The sequence below is a fragment of the Chrysochloris asiatica genome, unplaced genomic scaffold (assembly GCF_000296735.1).
Source record: "Chrysochloris asiatica unplaced genomic scaffold, ChrAsi1.0 scaffold00022, whole genome shotgun sequence".
In the NCBI taxonomy this organism is placed as follows: Eukaryota; Metazoa; Chordata; class Mammalia; order Afrosoricida; family Chrysochloridae; genus Chrysochloris; species Chrysochloris asiatica.
Window position 1 is genome coordinate 21,075,917 of NW_006408540.1, and position 20,630 is coordinate 21,096,546.

At 41.1% G+C, this 20,630-nt stretch overlaps 1 protein-coding gene across 2 annotated transcripts in view; it reads right to left on the minus strand.

The window, feature by feature from the left end:
• Positions 1–17,077, minus strand: part of LCP1 (lymphocyte cytosolic protein 1 (L-plastin)) — a 51,826-nt gene extending 34,749 nt beyond the window's left edge. For both annotated transcript variants that reach the window (XM_006837629.1, XM_006837630.1), the window contains exons 1-7: positions 17,014–17,077; positions 15,688–15,851; positions 15,396–15,525; positions 10,941–11,073; positions 9,322–9,403; positions 6,187–6,352; positions 3,561–3,703 (exon numbers count right to left, since the gene is read on the minus strand). In XM_006837629.1, coding sequence (XP_006837692.1) covers positions 3,561–3,703; positions 6,187–6,352; positions 9,322–9,403; positions 10,941–11,073; positions 15,396–15,525; positions 15,688–15,851; positions 17,014–17,077 — 882 coding nt within the window. The remainder of the gene's footprint in view (positions 1–3,560; positions 3,704–6,186; positions 6,353–9,321; positions 9,404–10,940; positions 11,074–15,395; positions 15,526–15,687; positions 15,852–17,013) is intronic.
• Positions 17,078–20,630: the final 3,553 nt, after the last annotated feature.

Sequence of the window (20,630 nt, forward strand, 5' to 3'; positions counted from 1 at the left end):
AACAACAACATCTAATAGGTGTGGCACTTTAGGATCAGCACTGGACTTTGAACCATAAGGTTGGAAGTTGAAACCCACCAGCTGTTCCTTGGAAACCCTATTCAGAGTCACTATGAGTTTGAACTACTCAACGGCACTTAACAACAACAACCAGCACATCCCTTCAGCTCAGAGTGACCTCATTTCACCTACTCCTAATCAACCTCTCTCCCATTCTAGAATAGTATCCTCACGTCTACAGTTGATTTATAGGTATTCTCTCCATTTCTTCCATCTCTCTGTGTGCAGGGGCCTCTACAAAGGTGCTGGGCCTGGGGAGTGCTGCACAATTCTACTCAGACCCATATGGGGTGACAAGAATCAGAGGGTTATGGATTCTGTAGTTGCCAAATGTGTTAGTACTCAGCCTCCATGTGGCAGCTGCACCGTGAGTGAGAACAGAACCACCACTGGGTACATTCCTAATGCATATAGGTACTTTCCCAAAGCCAACATGAAGATTATTTCAAAGAACACAGCATTTTAGTGACAGGAAATCAGGCAAGCTCCTGGCTCAGAGCCTAATTTCACAAAAACTCAGCAACAACTAGTGAGCATGCTGGGGGCCCACCAGGCAGGCCCAGCTCTGGTTAAGTCCCAGTCTGATGTAGGGTGCCAGTTCAAGTTATGTAGTTGAATGCCTCTGGAACTATCAGCGTAGGTCCTAAGCAAAGGAAATGAGAAAGGGAAGCTTTCCATCTAGAAGTTTCATTCTTAACTGGCACTGTGCTGGGGGTGGGGCAGATTCTAAAAGCTACAGGGTCTGCATGGCCCTCATGTTACTCCTGATATCCAGGGCCTGGCTCAGCTTTGGTGGCTTACATGCCTTTCTTGTGACTCTTACTCTTTAGAAAATGTTTCTTTAACTTTTAGGAAAGAGGAGATGGAAATGTTTTCCTATTGTACTGTGAGGAACTACTTTCTGACTTTCCTTTCTGTTCCTTAAGTCCTTTCTACCTTGGCCCACCTGTCATCAGTGCAAACAACTGTTTCCTTTCTCCTTAACGTGGAACTTTGATAACCACGGTGTATGCCTGCTTTAGTCTGCCCCTCCTGATCTCTATTGTAGGATTAGCTGGGTCTTCTACATATGCTCCAGTATGGATTCCCATTGCAGAGGGTTTACCAGAATCATTATTGTTTTGTTTTTTGTTTTCCTGCATTTAAAAAAATTATTGGTGCTCTTGTTGTTAAGTGCCATAGAGTTGGTTCTGACTCATAATGATGCTGAATAAATAGAGTTTCCTATTAGTGGACTTTTTTTAGAGCAGTTGAGGTTTATAGAAAACCACAGCAGAAAGTATAGAGTTCCCAGACACTCCCTTCTTCCCTACCTATTCTACTGGATTATTTACATGTATTGTTGTTAAGTGCCATTGAGTTGGTCCTGACCCACAGCAACCATGTGTAGGGTTTCCGAGGAGCTTGAACCACCGACTTTGCAGTCCAGCGCATTAACCCACAGTGCCACACCAAGACTCAATTAACATGCATTGTTGTTGTTGTTAACTGCTGTCAAGTCGATTCTGACCCATAGTGACCCTATGGTCACCAGCAGCTGGTGAGCTTGAACCGCTGACCTTGCTGTTCAAACCAACTTTGCAATTCAGTGCATTAACCCACAGCTCTACACCAGGACTTGTGGTACTATTTGTATTGTATTATATTGTATGTATAGATACATAACAATGGATGAAGGTTAGTCAAAAATTATCCATACTCTGGCTGTAGAATTTACTTTAATCAACTTTTTAAAAAGACAAATACATAATTTTTCCACATAATCTCCTTGCTTTTCAATACACTTTGTCCATCTGTCAACAAACTTTCATATTCCCTTATTAACAAATGTTTTAGGCTGAGCTGTTAGCCACGAATGCACTGCTATCTTCACTTCTTCACCAGAGGTGAATCTTTGTCCTTAAAGGGCTGCTTTCAGGGAACCAAAAAGGTGAAAGTCAGATGCAGCAAGATGAGGACTACAGGGAGGATGCTTTAACACCTTAAAATGAAGTTTTTGCAAAGTGTCAACAGTGTGGGCAGAGGTATGTGGACGTGCCTTGTCATGCAAGATCACAATGCCCTTGGAGGTGACTGAGGATGTTTCCATTCCATACTCTGCCATTTACTCTCAGGAAACCGACCAAGAAAAAGTTCAAAAGTCAACCACCAGCTGGAAACGTGATGTTTACATTTTTCTGGGATTTTCAAGGGCCAGTAGGAAAAACGTTCAACAATCAACAGCGCTCATTATAGTGAGATGCTCACTGAAGAACTGAAGCCTAAACTTCGGATTAAACCCAGAGGACTGCTATCCAAAGGTGTCGAGATCTCACATGATAATACACATCCACACACCTGTGTGTTGACACTCTGCAAAAACTTCATTTTGAGGTGTTAAAGCATCCTCCTTATAGTCCTGATCTTGCTCCATCAGACTTTCACCTGTTTGGTCGCCTGAAATCTTCCACGATGAAGATTTCACCTCTGATGAAGAAGTGAAGAGAGCAGTGCATTTGTGGCTTGCAGCTCAGCCTAAAACATTTTTTAATAAAGGAATACAAAAACTTGTTGACAGATGGACAAAGAGTATTGAAAAATAATGGATTTGTCTTTTCTAAAAGTTGATTCAAATAAATGCTACAGCCAGGGTGTGGATAATTTTTTACTCCCTCCCATACATTTGCTAAACTCTGCAGAACTGTACAACACCCAATGAGCCCGAATGCAAACTAGGAATTTCAGTTAATAATAATGTATCAATACTGATTCGTTCATCAATTGTAACAAAGGCACTCACTCCTGTCTTCCATCTATTCATCCCTTTCTCCTCTCCTCAGCCCCACTCAACCCATGGCAACCCCTGATCTTTTTACTGTCTCTATAGTTTTGCCATCACTATCTTATAAAAACACATTCTGATTTCTACAAATAAAATTCATTCAAGAAATTCTTGAGTCATTCTGAAATGACTCAAGTTGTGAAGTCCAATTGCCTGGATTTGAATCACAGTCCCATGATTTTGTCAATGTGAGCAGTTTTCCTTATCTGTAAGATGGGAAGGTAGTAATCCTTTACTCCTTCTTCATTGTGAAAACGAAATGAGTTCATACTTGTATGTTGCAGTCAGAACAGAACCTGGCACGTAGCAGGCGCTGTGTTTGTTATTTCAGTATAATTAGTTTATTAAAGCAATCCCCCTCTGGTGCTCTTATTTATAAAACACATTCTCTTTCCTTGAGAAAGCAGGGTCATATCTCTTGCCCTTTCTCTCTTCTTACTCTTGTCCTTCCACTTAATTCGTCTTTGATGCTGCCCCGTCACCAAGGCAGCAGCTCTCTCTGTGGCTGGCTAGGTACTAGAGCTACAGACAGACGGATGAGAACAAGGAGCCATTTCAAAACAGCACCAGGCGCTCACTTACTGAGCAGGGTTCTCAGAAAAGAAGGCCCCGGATATCTGTCTCTTTTCCATTGACACCCAGATTCCCCTTCCAGGCCGCAGCCTATCCCCTGCCCTACCTTGACATCAGTACTGAAGTTGGTGATTTTGTTGCAGCCTGAGTTTTCCAGATGGTAGTTGGCCCATCTCAGCAGGAGCTCCTCAGGGGAGAGCTTCATCAGGTCTTCTAGGCTCTCTCCTTCTCTCAAAAGAGCAATCAGAGCTACGGGACACAAAAGCAGAAAACAAATAAATACCAGGGATTCGTGACAGCTTTCACTGAACCCTGTCGGAAAGTTGAAGATAACAATATCACCTCCATCGAGTAGAAGTACTTACAGCCTTGTCCATGGAATAAACACTTTCTTACTATGCCAAGGAGCCCTAGTGATGCAGTGGATGAAAGGTCACTGGTTCAAACCACCAGGCACTGCACAGGAAAAAGACGTAGTTGTCTGTTCCTTAGGAACCCTATAGGGAGGGCAGCTCCTCTCTAAACTGCAGGGTCACTGTGAGTCAGAATTGGTGTGATGGTTTCAAGGTGGAGGACTGGTGTGGCGCGGTAGAATAAGCACTGGTCTGCTAACCACAAGGTTGGTGGTTCAAATCCACCAATTCTTGGAAGCCGTTTACAGGGTCGCTATAAGCCAGAACCAATTCAATGGAACTTAACAATAACAAAAAATCCACCAGTTGCCATCTAGTAGATTCTGACTCCTGGGAACCCATTTGTGTTAGAGTAAACTGTGTCCAGAGGGTTTCACTTGACTGATTTTATGTCACTATCTGCAGATCCCCAGCCTTTCTTCAAAGGCACCTCCAACTTCTCCATTAGTAGCCTGGCACTTAACTGTTTGTGCCACACAGGGACATTAGTCCCTAAAAGGAGGTGTAAAGTATTATGAAATTATTACCCCTATTATCCAGACGGAGAAAAGGCACCAACGAATCTCAGTGCAGCTGTTGTTGTTAAGTGTTGCTGAGTCAGTTCTAACTCACAGAGACCCTGTATAGGTTTCCGAGGAGCAGCTGATGAGCTTGAACTGCCAACATTGCGGTTCAAACTGACTTTGCAGCCCAGCGCATTAAACTGCAGCACCACAAAAGGACTCCCTCTCAGTGCAGCAGAACCCTGAAAACAGCCCTGTCAGATTCCTCAGACCACATTTTATGGAAGGACAGTTTTGCTTTGCTTTTAAGAGATCAATTCTGTAATAACAACAGTGTTCACTTGCTTATTCCCATAGGTGCTGTATATTTCAAATGCTTACCTGCATAATTATACAGTCTCAAAAATGTAATCATTTGCTGTGTTTTCTTTGAAGGATATTTTTTGCTCAGCTAGAACGTTTAAATTTAGCTAAGGTCATGATGTGCAAATCAATATTCTTTCTCCTGGGTTTAAAGATCTCTACTTGCAGCTTTTATTTTTTCCTTTAAATTATGTTTGACGTGTTGATTTTAAAGTTGTACCCTAGGGTTCTCCACTGGTTACTGGGATTTCTGAGCATATACATAGAAAGTTTACATAACTGAAGATTAGATTTTTGGCTACAGATTTCATGATGGCAGCAACTGTTTCTGACCTCCAAGGTGACAGTGTCTTTTATATGATACGTAACAAGGTCTACAACCTTGGTCTAGGCAACCCAGTGGCAACTGTGGACATGTAGATACGGTGGTAGAAGCAGAGAATAAATTTAGTTGAGATCTTTGAAACTGTAAATGTGATTTTCTATTGTCTTGACAATAAATGGTGGTGGTGGTATGCCATGGAGTCAGTTCCGACTCAATGCGACCCTGCATAGGGTTTCTGAGGCTGTAAATCTTTATGGGAGCAGAAAGCCTCATCTTTCTCCTATGGAATGACTGGTAGTTTCGAACTGCTCACCTTGAGGTTCGCAACCCGACTCATAACCACTATGCTACCAGAGCTCTTTATACTCCTAGTTAATTTCTCCTAATGTGGAATGACTGCTGCAGTAAATAAACATGGGCTGCTTCATAAAGTACAAGTTACAAACCATCCTGTTTGTTATCTAGTATCTGAGGACAAAGTGAATTTTCTGCTCCTGAGGTTGGAAGTCCAGAGAGCTAGAATGAGCTGTATGTTAAAGGTAACAGTATCACGCACTGCCATCAAATCTATTACAACTCACGGTGACCTTCTACAGGTTTTCTGAGACTGTAAATCTTTACCACAGCAGACAGCCTCACCTTTCTCCCATGGAGTGGCTGATGGGTTTGAACCTTACGATGGGCAGTTCAACGCTTAGCCCACAGCATCACTAGGGCTCCTTAAATAACAGTACTCATGATCATAAAGAATTTTTGATCCCTGTTTTAAAAGAAATTCAGTGTGCACAGAATCTGTTTACATTAATGCAATCGTTTCAATATACCTTTACATAATTTTCAAAACTTGAGAAATCTGAGTTTGGACATTCCTGATATCTTCTTCCTACAGCCCCTGAGTTTGGACATTCCTGACATCCTCTTCCTACAGCCCCTGAGTTTGGACATTCCTGATATCCTCTTCCTACAGCCCCTGAGTTTGGACATTCCTGACATCCTCTTCCTACAGCCCCTGAGTTTGGACATTCCTGACATCCTCTTCCTACAGCCCCTGAGTTTGGACATTCCTGATATCCTCTTTCTACAGCCCCCAATATATGCGGTCAACAATGTGGGAGACTTTGCTCGTACCTTCATTTCTGCTGAGTTCGATGTCGGCAAACAATCCAATCTTGATGACTTGCCACAGAAGTCCCAGGACCAGATACGGCTTGCCCTCCTTCAAATCCTCGGCTCCGATGTTCACCACATGGCACCCGATGGCAGAGGCAGAGTTCAGAGCCAGGTTCAAGTTTTCCTGAGGCAAAAAAGTTGGCAAGTTTTGTTCTTTGACTTCACAGATGCCCAAGGATGATGACTATTAGCAAGAGTAACAATGTTTTCTTTCTGGACAGTTCATAGGTCTAATGCCTTCTCTTGATTTTAACATTGAGAAAAAGCAGTGACAAATACTTGAGAATGGACATCTAGATCCAAGACCCTGAGTTTACAGTGGGTACTCAGTCAAACCAGCACCCAGTGCTAAAGGTCATCCTGATTGGGGTGAAGCTTAGGAGTCTTCCTTTCTCATCTTACCCTGTGATGGAGACCACACACTCAGCATCCAGTAGGCATAAATAAAGCGGCCCCTTTGAGGGAAGTCATTGTCTTGTCACTGACTACCATTAATAACACAATTGTTGATGTAAATAAAGGTCATAAAACAGACTAACAGAGTAATAGCTTTGGACTTGTAGATTTGGTATTAAGGGAATAAAAAAGGTATAAATCAAGTTCCTGGGGGGGAAAAAAGGGATGATTTTCACTAGGACAGTTTATTGAGTATCCATAATATTGAGGGAACTTGAACAAATTATATACATGTTGCTGTTGTTGTTAAGTGCCGTCGATTTGATTTGGACCCATAGAGACCCTGTATAGGGTTTCCAAGGAGCAACTGGTGAACTTGAACTGCCAACTTTGCAGTTCAAACAACTTTTCAGTCTGACGCATTAGCCCACAGCACCACACCAGGTCGCTCTCTCTCTCACTGTGTGTGTATATATATAGCTTGTGTGTGTGTATATATATATATAGCTTGTGTGTGTGTGTGTATATATATATATATATATATACACATATATATATCTTGTTGTTACTAAATGCCATAAACTTGAGGTTGCAAACCGACCTTGCAATCCAAAGAATTAGCCTGCAGCGCCACATCAAGACTCATATATATATTTGGAAAACCATAGCTCCATATTTTAAGCACTGGATGGCAGACCACAAGGTCCATGATTCGAGCCTGCCAACTGCTCCAAAGAAGAGAGATGAGGCTTCCTGCTCCCTCTAAGATTTAAAGTCTCAGAAACCCTATACAGGGGTGCAAAAGTTCGAGGCCACAGAGGTAAATACTGTTCTAGATAGAGTTTTCTTTATGGATCACAGGACTGTTTTCCACTGCATCTTTTAGCTAGTAGCCAAGAGTAACCACCTGTGCCACCCAGAGGCCTGCCTATACATACATACATACATACATACATACATATATATATATATATATATATATATATACCACAGGTTCATTTGATTAATAATAATGCATATAATGGAACTCGTGTGCAGTTGGAATAAACTGGAGTAGACACAATGGAATTTTCAGTTAAGAGTTTATGTGCTTTTCTTGGGCCAATAAATAGGAGACAAGACCAGTATCTATTGTATAGGGATTATTTCAATAACCAATTAAAACCAAATAAAAAAACAAGTCACCAGCAAATTCAGAAGGAGATTATCAGGAGAAAAGTGAGCGCGTATTCTAGCGTGGAGCTGAAACAGTGAGTAAGAAATGTTATTTCTATTTACAGCCAAGATTATGAGTTCATTTAACATTGGGATGGTTTTTGTTAAGTGCCATCTAGTCGGGTCTAACTCATAGTGAACCTGTATAGGTGTTCTGAGCAACAGCTGGTGGGTTTGAATCACCGGCTTTGTGGTTAACAGTCCAGTGGTTATGCAGCACCATATCAGGACCGCAAATTTAACATTCTGGGCATTTATATATGTTTAATGATTGTACTTTGGGCATGTTACCAAGAGGACTTAACTCCTGCAGGACATTGTACTTGATAAAGTGGAGGGTCAGTGAAAAAGAGGAAGGCCCTCAGTGAGATGGATTGATACAGTGGCAACATCAGTGGGTTCAAACAGAGCAACAATTGGGTAGTGGTTTGTTCTGAGAAAAACTAACAATACCACCTACCAATAACAACAGTCGTTGCTTTCACTTTCATTACCTACCACTTTAATTTTCAAAGTAAAAAGCATTGCTCAAATCCAGAGAGAAAACTGTATATTTAAGATGACCTAAGAAGTGAAGTAGAGCTTCAGAGAAAGGATGACAAACTTGTTAACATGTTGGAACAGAACTCAGAAAGAGCTTATGTGTTGCTGCTGCTAACTGTCCCATCTAATCTCCATATTGAGGAATAAAAGCGGGGCATATTTATCACACTCCTGGGTGCAGCCAATACCACTGAGAGAGTAGCCAAAACACTTCCCGTTTTCACTCCCCTCACTTCTTAGAAAGGCTTATCTTTTCAGCTAAAATGCTACGTATTTGGTATCAGCTCAAAGATTATGTTAGAGAAGTTTGAGTTAAAAACATCATCCAATGTGAATTTCATTGATATTCCTGAAAGTAACAACACCGTCACCCCCAACCTTCCTTTCCTGGCTATAGTGAAGATTGTGTCCCTAAACAATTTTGTTGTTATTAGTTGCCACTGAGTTGATTTCAACTCAGAATGACCACATGTGGCAAGACAGCAATTTCTCATAGGCTTTTCTAGGCTGCCATCTTTATGGGAGCAGTCTATACGATAAGTACTGGACTGTGAACCACAAAGTTGGCAGTTCGAGCCCATTAGCTGCTCCACAGGAGAAAGATAAGGCTTTCTATTCCCCAAAAGAGGTACAGCCTCAGAAACCCTATACAGGGTCACAATGAGTTGGATCTAACTTGACTGCACTTAGCAACAACAATGACCTTTATGGGAGTAAATCTTTCTCCTGCAGAGCTTGGGGGTGGATTCTCACCACTAATCTTTTGTTTAGTAACTAACTGAATGGTGAACCAGTGTGCTCCCAGGACACCTTGAGTCTCCAGAGGTCATGGTAAGTCATCTCCCAAAGCCTGGATTTGGGGATGAGTGTCTGAGCATTCAGGAGCTCTGGTGCTCATTCTAAGCACAATGTTGGATTAGTTTATGTGGAAAGACATACCTGAATGGTGAAAGGGGTGAGTTTCTTTTTGTTGATTGTTCTTTCATCAATTGTATCTGGCACTGATAAATTGATCATTTTACTGAAAGAGAGGGGATTAAAGACTTTAATTGAGAATTCTGAGTAACAGAACTCTGTAACACCTGATTTAAATCGTGTTGTTATTGTGCCATGCTATCGAAGGTTTCCATCTAAAATCAACTGTGAAATTTTCAAACTTCTTAGGGGGAGGTTACTGGTCCAGAAGTCCTATTTGTAAGCAGGGAATGAGGAACTGGTGCCATTCACTCACTTAGAAAACTGCAGTTTAATCCTTATTCCCTTCTTCTCGGTAGAGAATCAAAGCAAATCTCCCATTGATACTTTACTTTCTTAGCACAAAAATCGTTCCAAAAGACTTTCTGAATGAGGGGACTTTAAAAAGTTCACGGAAAAATTCCATTAGCTCTTAATTCCATTCTCCCACAAATTTTTTGAAGCTCCCTCATGTGCTTTTGAACTTTTGTAATATCAAAATGTCTCATTGTCACCTGATAGAATTCTGTACATTCAACTCATCACATGACTTTTTTAATATCCTACTATTGCCAAGTTAGTATCTATTCAATGTTCAAAAAGGAATGAAAAATATGTTTCCTTAGCTCACCTCCATCTTTAAGGAAATTAAAATGAAAAATTCCAGAATATGCACAGTCAGGCCTCTGTATTCACAGGTGTCATATCTGAGGATTCAACCAACCATGAATTGAACAGGATCAAAACAGTTCAGGGGGTGGAGGAATGTAATGAAGTGGTCACAACAATTCCCCCGAGGGCTAAGAGGGAGCATAAAGTGCTACCTACATTGCACTCCCATTGTCTTAGGTATTGGATATAATCCAGAGATTTAAAATATACTAGAGGATGTGCATAGGTTATATGCAAATAGTATGCCATTTTATATAAGGGACTTGTGCATCCTCAGATTGTGGTATGTGTGGCATTCCATTGACCAGTAATGTGTTTAGAGACCTCCTGTGAAGGACACACATTCTTCCTTGCCCAGATGCCCTCAGTTCTTGAGTTGTGGACATTTGTATAACGCTGAAAACCTTATGGATCATACCAGACTGCAGTCTGTTATAATGTTGGGCTGGAAGATGAACACCGAGGTTAGAAGACACTCAAGATGCACTATGCCCACAACAATGGACTCAAGCGTAGCAATGATGAGGAAGATGGTGCAAGACCAAGGCTTTCATTCTGTATACATGAACTGAAGCCTATTCAAAGGCATCTAATATCAAAAGCGTATACTCTCATGATAGATCTTGTTCAGATGATCCAAACTGGTATATATTCCAAAGTAACTGCTGTTGATCTCCTATGAATACATTTATGTCTATCTGTCTGTCTGCTCTGCGCCCTTCCACAAAAGCAGGTTTACACTTCTCCTTGTAAGTTGCTCTTGTAATTAATTTACACTTGTGGACTGGCCAAAAGCAAATCCAGGAAAGCATTTCAGGTGCAGACTGAGCACCTGGGAAGTTGGCCTAGGGGAAGCACAGTTCATTGTTGATACTCTAGGAAGCTGGTCTATAAGTCTATCAGCAGGACACCAGAGAGGAAGTGTTACATACCAGAGAACAATGCCATCCCCAACAGAGTTAAAGAGGTCATCTGTGTCGGGATTCATTGGGATGACATGCCGGCAATCAGGGTCATTTTCCAGGGCTTTGTTTATCCAGTTGACAAAGGCATATTTTTCTTCCTCTGAAAAGAGATGATTAAAATAACTCATTTGCAAAGAGAAAATCTGGTATAAATAAAATTACGCATATTGGTCTTAGCATCTCATGCCCCAGGAGGGCCATTGTGAGTCTTATATTTATGGACATTCAAAAATCAAATCATTCATCAGATAGGAGCCTTAGGGGCAGTGAGTTTGTGTTAATGAGGGAGGAAAGACTCAGAAAAGGACGGTGAGAATTGTTGCAAAATTCAAAGAAGCAATCAGTGTCACTGAATTGTACATGTAGATTCGGTAGAATTCATGTATGTTTTGATGTTTATAGCCTCAACAATAACAGTAAAATTAATTAATTTATATATACATATGGAGTCCTGGTGTGGCACTGTGGGCTAATGCGTCAGACTGCAAAGCTGTTTGAACTGCAAGCTGGTTCAAGCTCACCAGCTGCTCCTTGGAAACCCTACACAGGGTCACTACGGGTCAAAATCTACTCAACGGCACTTAACAACAACAACAACAGATTACATATATATGAGGGGGCTTCCAAAAGTTCATGTAAAAATAGAATAAAAAGATAATGAAATTTTTCCACAAACTTTTTAAAGCCCCCCTGTGTAAATGTGTACGTGTAATTTAAATAATGAATGTTATCTAGTATTTACAGGCTAAAACTCAGGGCTCTAAAATATCCAAAGCCCAATTGCTTTGATTGGAGTCCTTAGCCCCTATGTTGTGCTGATTTAAATGTTGGCTGACCATAAATAATGTTTGGAGCATCACTCAACTTCTTCATATAATTAAAATGAAGGTGTTATGAAGTGAAATGATTTATGATGTAATTTTTCTGATCATTGAAGCTGCCAGAACTTTTAATAAAACTTTTAATAAAAACTAAAGGATATGCTTTGAGACAAGCATCGTGTTTCTCAAATTGTGTGTTGTGGAAAACTAGCATAGGAGCCTCTCCAAAAGATCCTGAGTCAAAGAAGTTTGGGAAACATTACATAGCCTATTAGTATCTTGTAGAAGTAAAAATGCACGTTTACAAAGACTCTGAAAAGTCCTGTATTTAAAAAGAAAAGGCTTAGGTTGGCCTCAGAAATCAGAGACAGCATTAAACCATGGACTCATCTTTACTGTCAACCAACACTTTGAAAAACTCAGATTGGGGAATGTCAGATTACTGTACTATTTGGGTTCTTAGAAATCTCCACTAAGGCTATTGTCTGGCAGCCTTCGGAATAAACACACAGCTTTTACTTGTGTATTTATTTTTCAAAATCATGCAGAAAACTATTTCCTGATAACTAAAAAAAAAAAAAAAAAAAAAGTTTTAACTACTCAGAAGGAATTGAGAGGGGAAAAAAAAGAAATATGGAGGAAAAACCCTAAGTAGCTTATTTTGTCTGTAAGATTACAAAGGGATGTTGGCAGTCTTTAATGAAGTTCGCTGGTGGTATCATTTGGTATTACACCCTACCTGGAGCTAGAACAAGATGAAATGGTGGCATAGTGGATTAAGCTAATTACAAGGTTGGTGGTACAAGCCCACCAGTAATTTTGCTGTCTGCTCCTGTAAAATTTACAGTCTTGGAAACCCTAGGGAACAATTCTACTTTGTCCTGTAGACTCACTATGAGTGACAATCAACTCAGTGGCAGGTTTTTTGGGTGGACCAAGGATGCTGCTATCTAATGTACCTGGAACTGACCCTCATACATACAAGAAAAAAAGGTGGTGGGTGATGGTTGTTCACCACCAAGTCAGTTCCTATACCCCTGTATAGGATTTCCAAGGCTGTAAATCTTCTTTAGACAGCATAAGAGATGATTACAGACATGGACCTCACCAGATGGAATATATAGAAATCAAACTGACTACATCTGCAGAAAGAGAAGATGGAAAAGCACACTATGGAACAGACTCAATTACTCATATGCAAATTCAAACTGAAGCTGAAAAAAAATGAAAACAAGTCCACAAGAGTCAAAATATAGCCTTGAATATATCCCACCTGAATTTAGAGATCATCTGAAGAACAGATTTGATACATTAAACACTAAAGACTGAAGACCAGAAGAGTTGTGGAATGACATCAAGAACATCATATGTGAAGAGCGCAAAAAGTCATTAAGAAGACAAGAAAGAAGGAAAAGGTCAAAATGGATGTCAGAAGAGACACTGAAACTTGCTCTCCAGTGTAGAGATGCTAAACCAAATGGAAGAAATGAGGAGGTCCAAGAGCTGAACGGTAAATTTCAAAGATCAGCTTGAGAAAATAAAGCCAAATATTACAACAAAATGTGCAAAGATCTGGAATCAGAAAACCAAAAAGGAAGAACATGCTTAGCATTTCTCAAGCTGAGGGAACTGAAGAAAAAATTCAAGCCTCAACTTTCATTATTGAACGATTCTCTGGGCAAATTATTGAATGATGCAGAAAGCATCAAGAGAAGATGAAATGAATACACAGAGTCACTATACCAAAAGGAAATGGTTCATAGTCAATCATTTCAAGAGGTACCATATGATTAAGAGCCAATGATACTATAAGAAGTAGTCCATGGTGCATTGAAGGAATTGGCAAAGAACAAGGCACCAGGAATTGATGGAAACAAAATTGAAATCTTTCAAGAAAGTGAGGCGGCACAGAAGGCACTCACTCAGCTATGCCAAGATATTTGGAAGACAACTATCTGGCCGACTGATTGGAAGAGATCCATATTTGTGCCCATTCCAAAGAGAGGTGACTCAACAGAATGTGGAAATCATCAGACAATCTCTTTGCTATCCCATGCGAGTAAAGTTTTACTAAAGGTAATAAATACAGAAACAGCTTCAATTATACATTGACAGAGAACTTCCAGAGGTTCAAGCTGGATTCAGAAGAGGCTGTGGAACGAGGGGTATCATCGCTTATGTCCAATGGATCTTGGCTGAAAGCAGAGAATGTCATAAAGATGTTTACCTGTGCTTTTTTGACTACGCAAAGGCTTTTGATTGTGTGGATCATGACAACCTACAGACAACATTGCGAAGTATGAGTATTCCAGAACACTTAATTGTGCTCATGAGGAATCTATACTCGGACCAAGAAGCAGTTGTTCAAACAGAACATGGGAGCACTGAATGGTTTAAAATTAAAGAACGTGTGTGACAAGGTTGTATTCTTTCACCATACTTATTCAACCTGTATGCTGAGCAAATAATCCGAGAAGCTGGATTATATGAAGAAAAACATGGGATCAGGATTGGAGGAAGACTCATTAACAACCTGCAATATGCAGATGATATAACCTTGCTTGCTGAAAGTGAAGAGGACTTCAAACATTTACTGATGAAGATCAAAGAGCACAGCCTTCGGTATGGATTACATCTCAATATAATGAAAACAAAAATCTTCACCACTGGACCAATAAACAACATTCTTATCAATGGAGAAAAGATTGAAGTTGTCAAGGACTTCATTCTTCTTGGATCAACTATCAACACTTACAGAATCAGCAGTCAAGAAATCAAACAACATATTGCATTGGGCAAATCTGCTGCACAATACCTTTTTAAAGTGTTAAAGAGCAATGATGTCAACTTGATGACTAAGGTATGCCTGACCCAAGCCATGGTATTTTCAATCACCTCATATGCATGTGAAAGCTGGACAGTGAATAAGGAAGACCGTAGAAGAATTAATACTTTTGAGTTATGGTGTTGGGGGAGAATATTGAAAGTGCCATGGGCTGCCAAAAGAACCAACAGATCTGCGTTGGAAGAAGTGCAGCCAGAGTGCTCCTTGGAAACCAAGATGGTCGAACTTCGTCTCTCATACATATCAGGAGGGACTAGTCACTGGAGAATGATATCATGTTTGGTAAGGTGGAGGGTCAGAAGAAAAGAGGAAGACCCCCAATGAGATGGACTGGCCAAGTGGCAGCATCGATGGACTCAAGTGTGGCCACAGTAGTGAGGTTGGCCCACTATGGGTCAGTACCAACTCGATGGCACCTAACAACAACAACAACAAAAAAATCTCAACAGGAGCAAAAAGCCTCCTCTTTCTCTCACGGAGTGGCAGCTGGTAGATTTGAATTGCTGACCTTGTGGTTAGCAGCCCAACTCATAATCCACTACATTACCAGGGCTCCTTAAGAAAACAGGTAGTCACCAATAAACTTGAGTTTGAGGTGTCTTTGAGGATCCTCCTTCAGCTTGAGTATCAAGTTTAGAATCTGTAACCCCAGAAGACCTGGGTGTTTTCTATACCTTTTTCTTCTCCCTCACCCTCAGCTCTGTCTTTACCTCAACCCCTTGTGCACCCCTCTTTTGCCCCTATGAACCCACCTACCGGAATAGGAGTGCTGTGTGCCAACACTGGACTGCTCCGAGGTGCCGCCGATTGCACAAATCCCTTCCTTCTTATTGATGGCTTTTCGAAAGGTCTTGGCAACATCTGTGCTTTTTAGCCCACGAAACACCTGCAGACATCAAATGTGTCCTTAAAACCCAAATCGTGATCAAGAAAACCACGTACCATCGAAGCACCCACACATATGTTGTTGGTGCAAACTTTTTTCCTGAGCATTGTTTGAATTCAATACAAGTTCCAAGTTTCCTTCCGTCATCTGCACCATCCTCACCTTAATAAACTCATCGAAGCTGATCTTCCCATCTTGGTCCAGACCACCTGCAGTCATGAGGTCTTCTGTAATCTCTCTCACTCTGTAGCCAGGCAGAGGTAAGCAGGCAGCCTTGAACAAGTCATTCAACTCATTACAGCTGATGAACCCATTGCCGTCTGTATCTGTGATGCAAAGGACATACGGAAGCATCAGGTCACAGCGTTAGAGAGCAGAGGTAAAAGGGCAAGGGAGGCAGTGATGTAGGGAACAGGGCTTGACTCCATGAGAGAGCCACATCTCAGGAGCTGGGCATTTCACCTCACTCTTACCATCCGGAGTAAATAACTCCTCACGTCATAAGAGCCGCTTGGGCAACAAAATCTGAAGGAGCTATTGTAAAGGCAGAAGGGAAAATAAATCCCAGCTTTTTAAAGCTCATTAGTGGCCGTCTAAGGTACAACTACTGATCTCTTTTTGTGTGGAAGAAGGAAGAGTGGTTACAATTGAAGATGCTTGGAATCAACTAGTGCAATGGACCAATGGAGCAGGTGAACATCGGTCATCACCATGACTCTGAGGCCAGAAGAACCAGAGATCACAAAGAAACTGGGGGAACCTGAAACTATGGCCCTTGATCCCCTGTTAGATTTAGAATGAAATTCACCTTTGTAGCTCAATTTTTAGCCCAACAGTGGAAAGGTTTATGGGGGAGGATGACACTAGCCAGGTATGCTCACCATGGAATGGTCAATGATTCAAGATCAAAAGGGCAACATGTACCTAAGGACAAAGTTGAGAAGGGATGGGAAAGAGGGTGAAACGGAAATAGGAACCTCAGGGAGGAAGTAGGAGAACTGTTCTTGCATGAAGGGAACTGTAATCATTGAGATGAAACAAAGCGTGTGACTTAATGAATGTAAAACGGATGAAAGCTCCACTCAATTCACAATAAAAAGTTAAAAAAATAAAAACACCTCCTCCCCCAAGGTTTAGAGATAAAAAGCAAGAGATAGTATGAAACAGTAGAAAAACAAAGGAGCCCAAAGAACGTAGAAAAGACACAAAAGATGAGAATGAGGAGTCATTTTCAGGAAAGAACTACATGTGGGAAAATTTCATATTCTATTGTTTGACAGGGGAACTTTTTTCCCCTGTTAAACAATGGAATATAGACCTTTTTTAATTTTCTTGAATCATGTCTTTCAACTAAGTCCTTCCAGCCCCTCTAACCAAGACAGCTGAGTGCCCATTGCCTTCACTGTCTTGCTAACATTTCACAGAGGTTGTCTGAAGCTGCTCCATGAAGAACGAAAGTTAGCAACCCGAGATGCTGGCTGTACTCACCAACTTTGGCAAATGCTTCTCTGAGCTCCAACATTTCTTCGTCGGACACTGATCCTCTGGCCATTTTGTATTGCTTGAGGTAACAGATCTGAGGGTAGAGAAGACACATAAAGAATGACTTTGGGTTATCTTTCATCTTAAGATACCACACAAAGAAGCAATTCTTGTCTATTACATGAAGACATCCTTTCTTGCATGCCCTATGATGTATGTATAGAAGGCGCTCTGGTAGCATAGTGGTTACGAATCAGACTGCTAGCCTCAAGGTCGGCAGTTCGGAACTACCAGCTGTTCCGCGGGTGAAAGATGACGCTTTCTGCTCCTGTAAAGATTTATAGCCTTGGAAAACCCTGTGCAGGGTCACTATGAGTCAGAACCGACTCCACGGTACTTAACAACAACAACAACAATAAATGATGTATAGATATATTTCAAAAAAATAAGAACCACTCTTTTTCTTAACCCTCCATCTCTTGGTCTTCAACAACTCCTCTACCATCTGCATACACACACTGCTCCTCATATCAAAAGGTCCCCTTCCCCTTGAATGGGTGTTGAGTCCTGTGTCTGCTTTCACTGGGAAAAGGTGGTGGAGTGACGTGTGGGATGGAAACTTCTGCTCTTTCTTCTGGAATGCTCCCTCTTAGAACCCATCTGCCATGTTGTGAGACAACCACGCCACACGAAGAGACCAGAGAAGGAGAACTGGCGTCTCTGGTTCCTTCAAGAGCCCCTGTTAACCTCCTGGATGACAGATAGCATCAACTGTCAACACCTGAATGACCCAGGGGTTCACACCCCAGGTAACATCACATGGAGCTGAGGAATCCAGTCAACCAGAAGAATCATGAAAGACGATAGAATCATTGTTATTTTTAAATGTGACGTTTTGGAGTGGTGTACTACACAGCAATGGGCAACTCAAACATTCCAAATGTATTTTTAAAACCAGTATCTTCCACGTTCATTCTTCAAAGTTAACATTTTGCCAAGCAAAGGATAAACTTTACAACTTCAAAGGGAGCTTTCAAAGCCGTCTAAACACTTATAGAAAGAGGAAAAGAAGCTGACCCTGCAATCATAACTGATAAACGGAATGCTGAGGAACTTTTTCTGTGTTTTCTTCTGACAAATTCTGTTGAGAAACTGTCACAGCTTCAACAATTTCCCTTCCCTGCTGCATTATTGCTGCCCTCTAGTGGGTAGGAAGAGAATGAACCAGAAAATGGAGTCTCCGGGCTCCCAGCTAATCTGTGACAGACTGTTTCAACTAGGAGTTCTATGGAAATTTGCTGTATTTCTTACTGGAGAGAAGGTAGTGGGGTGGGAACTTGGACGATGGGGTATTTCCTAAGCATGATTCCATTTAGTAAAACAATATTAGTCAAAATTACCAAGATCTAAAAATATTTTAAATTTTGGGACCGGATGCTGTTTGAAATCTACTTCCTTTTCTGTATTTTCACTTCACTCTCCGTAGGGCAGAAGGAGCTCTAGCGGCATAATGCATTAAGTGTTGGTATGCTAAACTAAAGGGTAGTTGGAATTTACTGTTGTTGTTATGTGATGTGGAGCCGGTTCCGACTCATAGAGACCCTGCACAGGGTTTCCGAGGCTGTAAATCTTAAAGGGAACAGAAAGCCTCATCTTTCTCCGTGGAGCAGTTGGTAGTTTCGAACTGTGGACCCTGAGATTACCAGCCCAATTCGTAACCACTATGCTACCAGAGCTCCTTTGGAAGCTACTAGCAGGAAAGATTAAAGCAGTCTGTTTCCATAAAGATTTACAACCTCCTGTGGCACTGGACTGCAAACTACATACATGGTCGGCAGTTCAAACCCACCAGCTCCTCAGAAACTATACATGGTGCTAGGAGTCGGAATCAACTCCACGGCACTTAACAACAACAACAAACCCTATGGGACAGTTCTACTCTGTTCAATGGGGTCACTGGATTAGAATCGACTGGATGACAGGGTGTTTGATCTTTCAGCTTTCGTTAGCCCTGTACTTTTCTTCAATGGCAACCAACAACCATACAAACAAGGGAACAGTCTTAACGGTTAAATTCATCATTCAAAATGTATTACATTCCATTTTGCAAAGCCACATCTAGTATTCCAACTTAGTATCCTACCACTTAGGTTTCAGGGATTTCAAACTTTTTTTTATAACATAAAACTTGCGTGTAATTATGGGTGAGCAATGAGCATACCAACTTGCGAGTTTTTGTTTGAAGAAGCCCAAATGTATCCCCAGTATCCTCTACACTACCTTCTTGTAACCTCATATACATGTGGGGACTCTGGAGAGCATGAATTGAAAATCATGGAATTATATATGCTGTTAGCATTTCTAGTACTTCAAAAACATAATGTGGTAATAAAAAAAAAAAAACCTTGCAAAGGCAAACACAATGTTCTTCGCTTAATTATCCACAGAGACAGCGTCAGGCTCTCTGACTTCCTTTCTTTTCTTCCACTCCCTTCTCCCCCTTCTATCTTTCTATTCTATTCTTTCTTCTTCCCTTCCCTTCTCTAGCTTCCTTTCTACCATGCCTTGTTCTAAAAACAATTTGAGCCAGGTTACAAAGCTATATACCTAAGAACCAACTCAATGGCAGTTAAAAACAACAACAACAACAACCACAGCCACAAGAGTTATGCCAATTAAAGGAGGCACTTAATGGGAAAGAGAAATAGGGATGTGATGAAATAGGATGATGTCAAGGGGGAACTTGAATACTTAAATACATGATTAAGACCTTACACATCTTTACCGAACTAGGCTGAAAACCCAGCGCCAAGCTCTTTAGAATCCACTGCAGAAGGAAACTATCAATTATACAACCCAGTCTATCTCCAGGACACAAACAAATCAATTGTCTTATCATTGTTTTAGGCCAGTGGAGCTGCCGTCTGATAGTATTATCTTAGCTCAGTCTTCAAGGAGAGGGCCCTTGTGAGTTGTGGAAGACCCTTGGGAGAGGTAGCCACTGTACCTAAGATGGCACAGACATGGATATTCTCATCTTATAGAGTCGGCAATAGAAGCGCAGAGAAGCCAGGAAGCACATCTCAGATCACACAGCCAAGACTATACCCCTGTTCTGACTCCATTTCTCAAGTCTTTTCTCTTCTGCCACATATCACTCAGGTTCAATGCCTTTCATTCACTCAGTAATGTTTCAATAAGTATCCATACTGTGTGTAACCCCGTGAAAGACTTTGAACATTAAAATGCTGAGTCTTTTACCCCCCTGCTCTCTGGGCAGTCCCATAAAGGAAGCTTTTGTTTTTGTGTGTTAAGAAATCGAGGCTTCTGTTGTCAGAAATAAGTCACATAATTGTATATACTTTATACGTTTTGTGACTAATTTGACTTGGTTCTCTTCCAGACACTCTACCGACATTCAGTCATACTTATGAATCTGTTGTTACGTTGGTGTTAAGTGCTGTCCAGTGGGTTCTGACTCATAGCAACCCTGTATAGAGTTTCTGAGGAGCGGCTGGTGAGCTTGTACCACTGACCTTGCGGTTCAAATTGACCTTGCAGTCCAACGTATTAACTCATAGTGCCAGACCAGGACTCCTGTACTCATTAATTGTTGTTGTTTT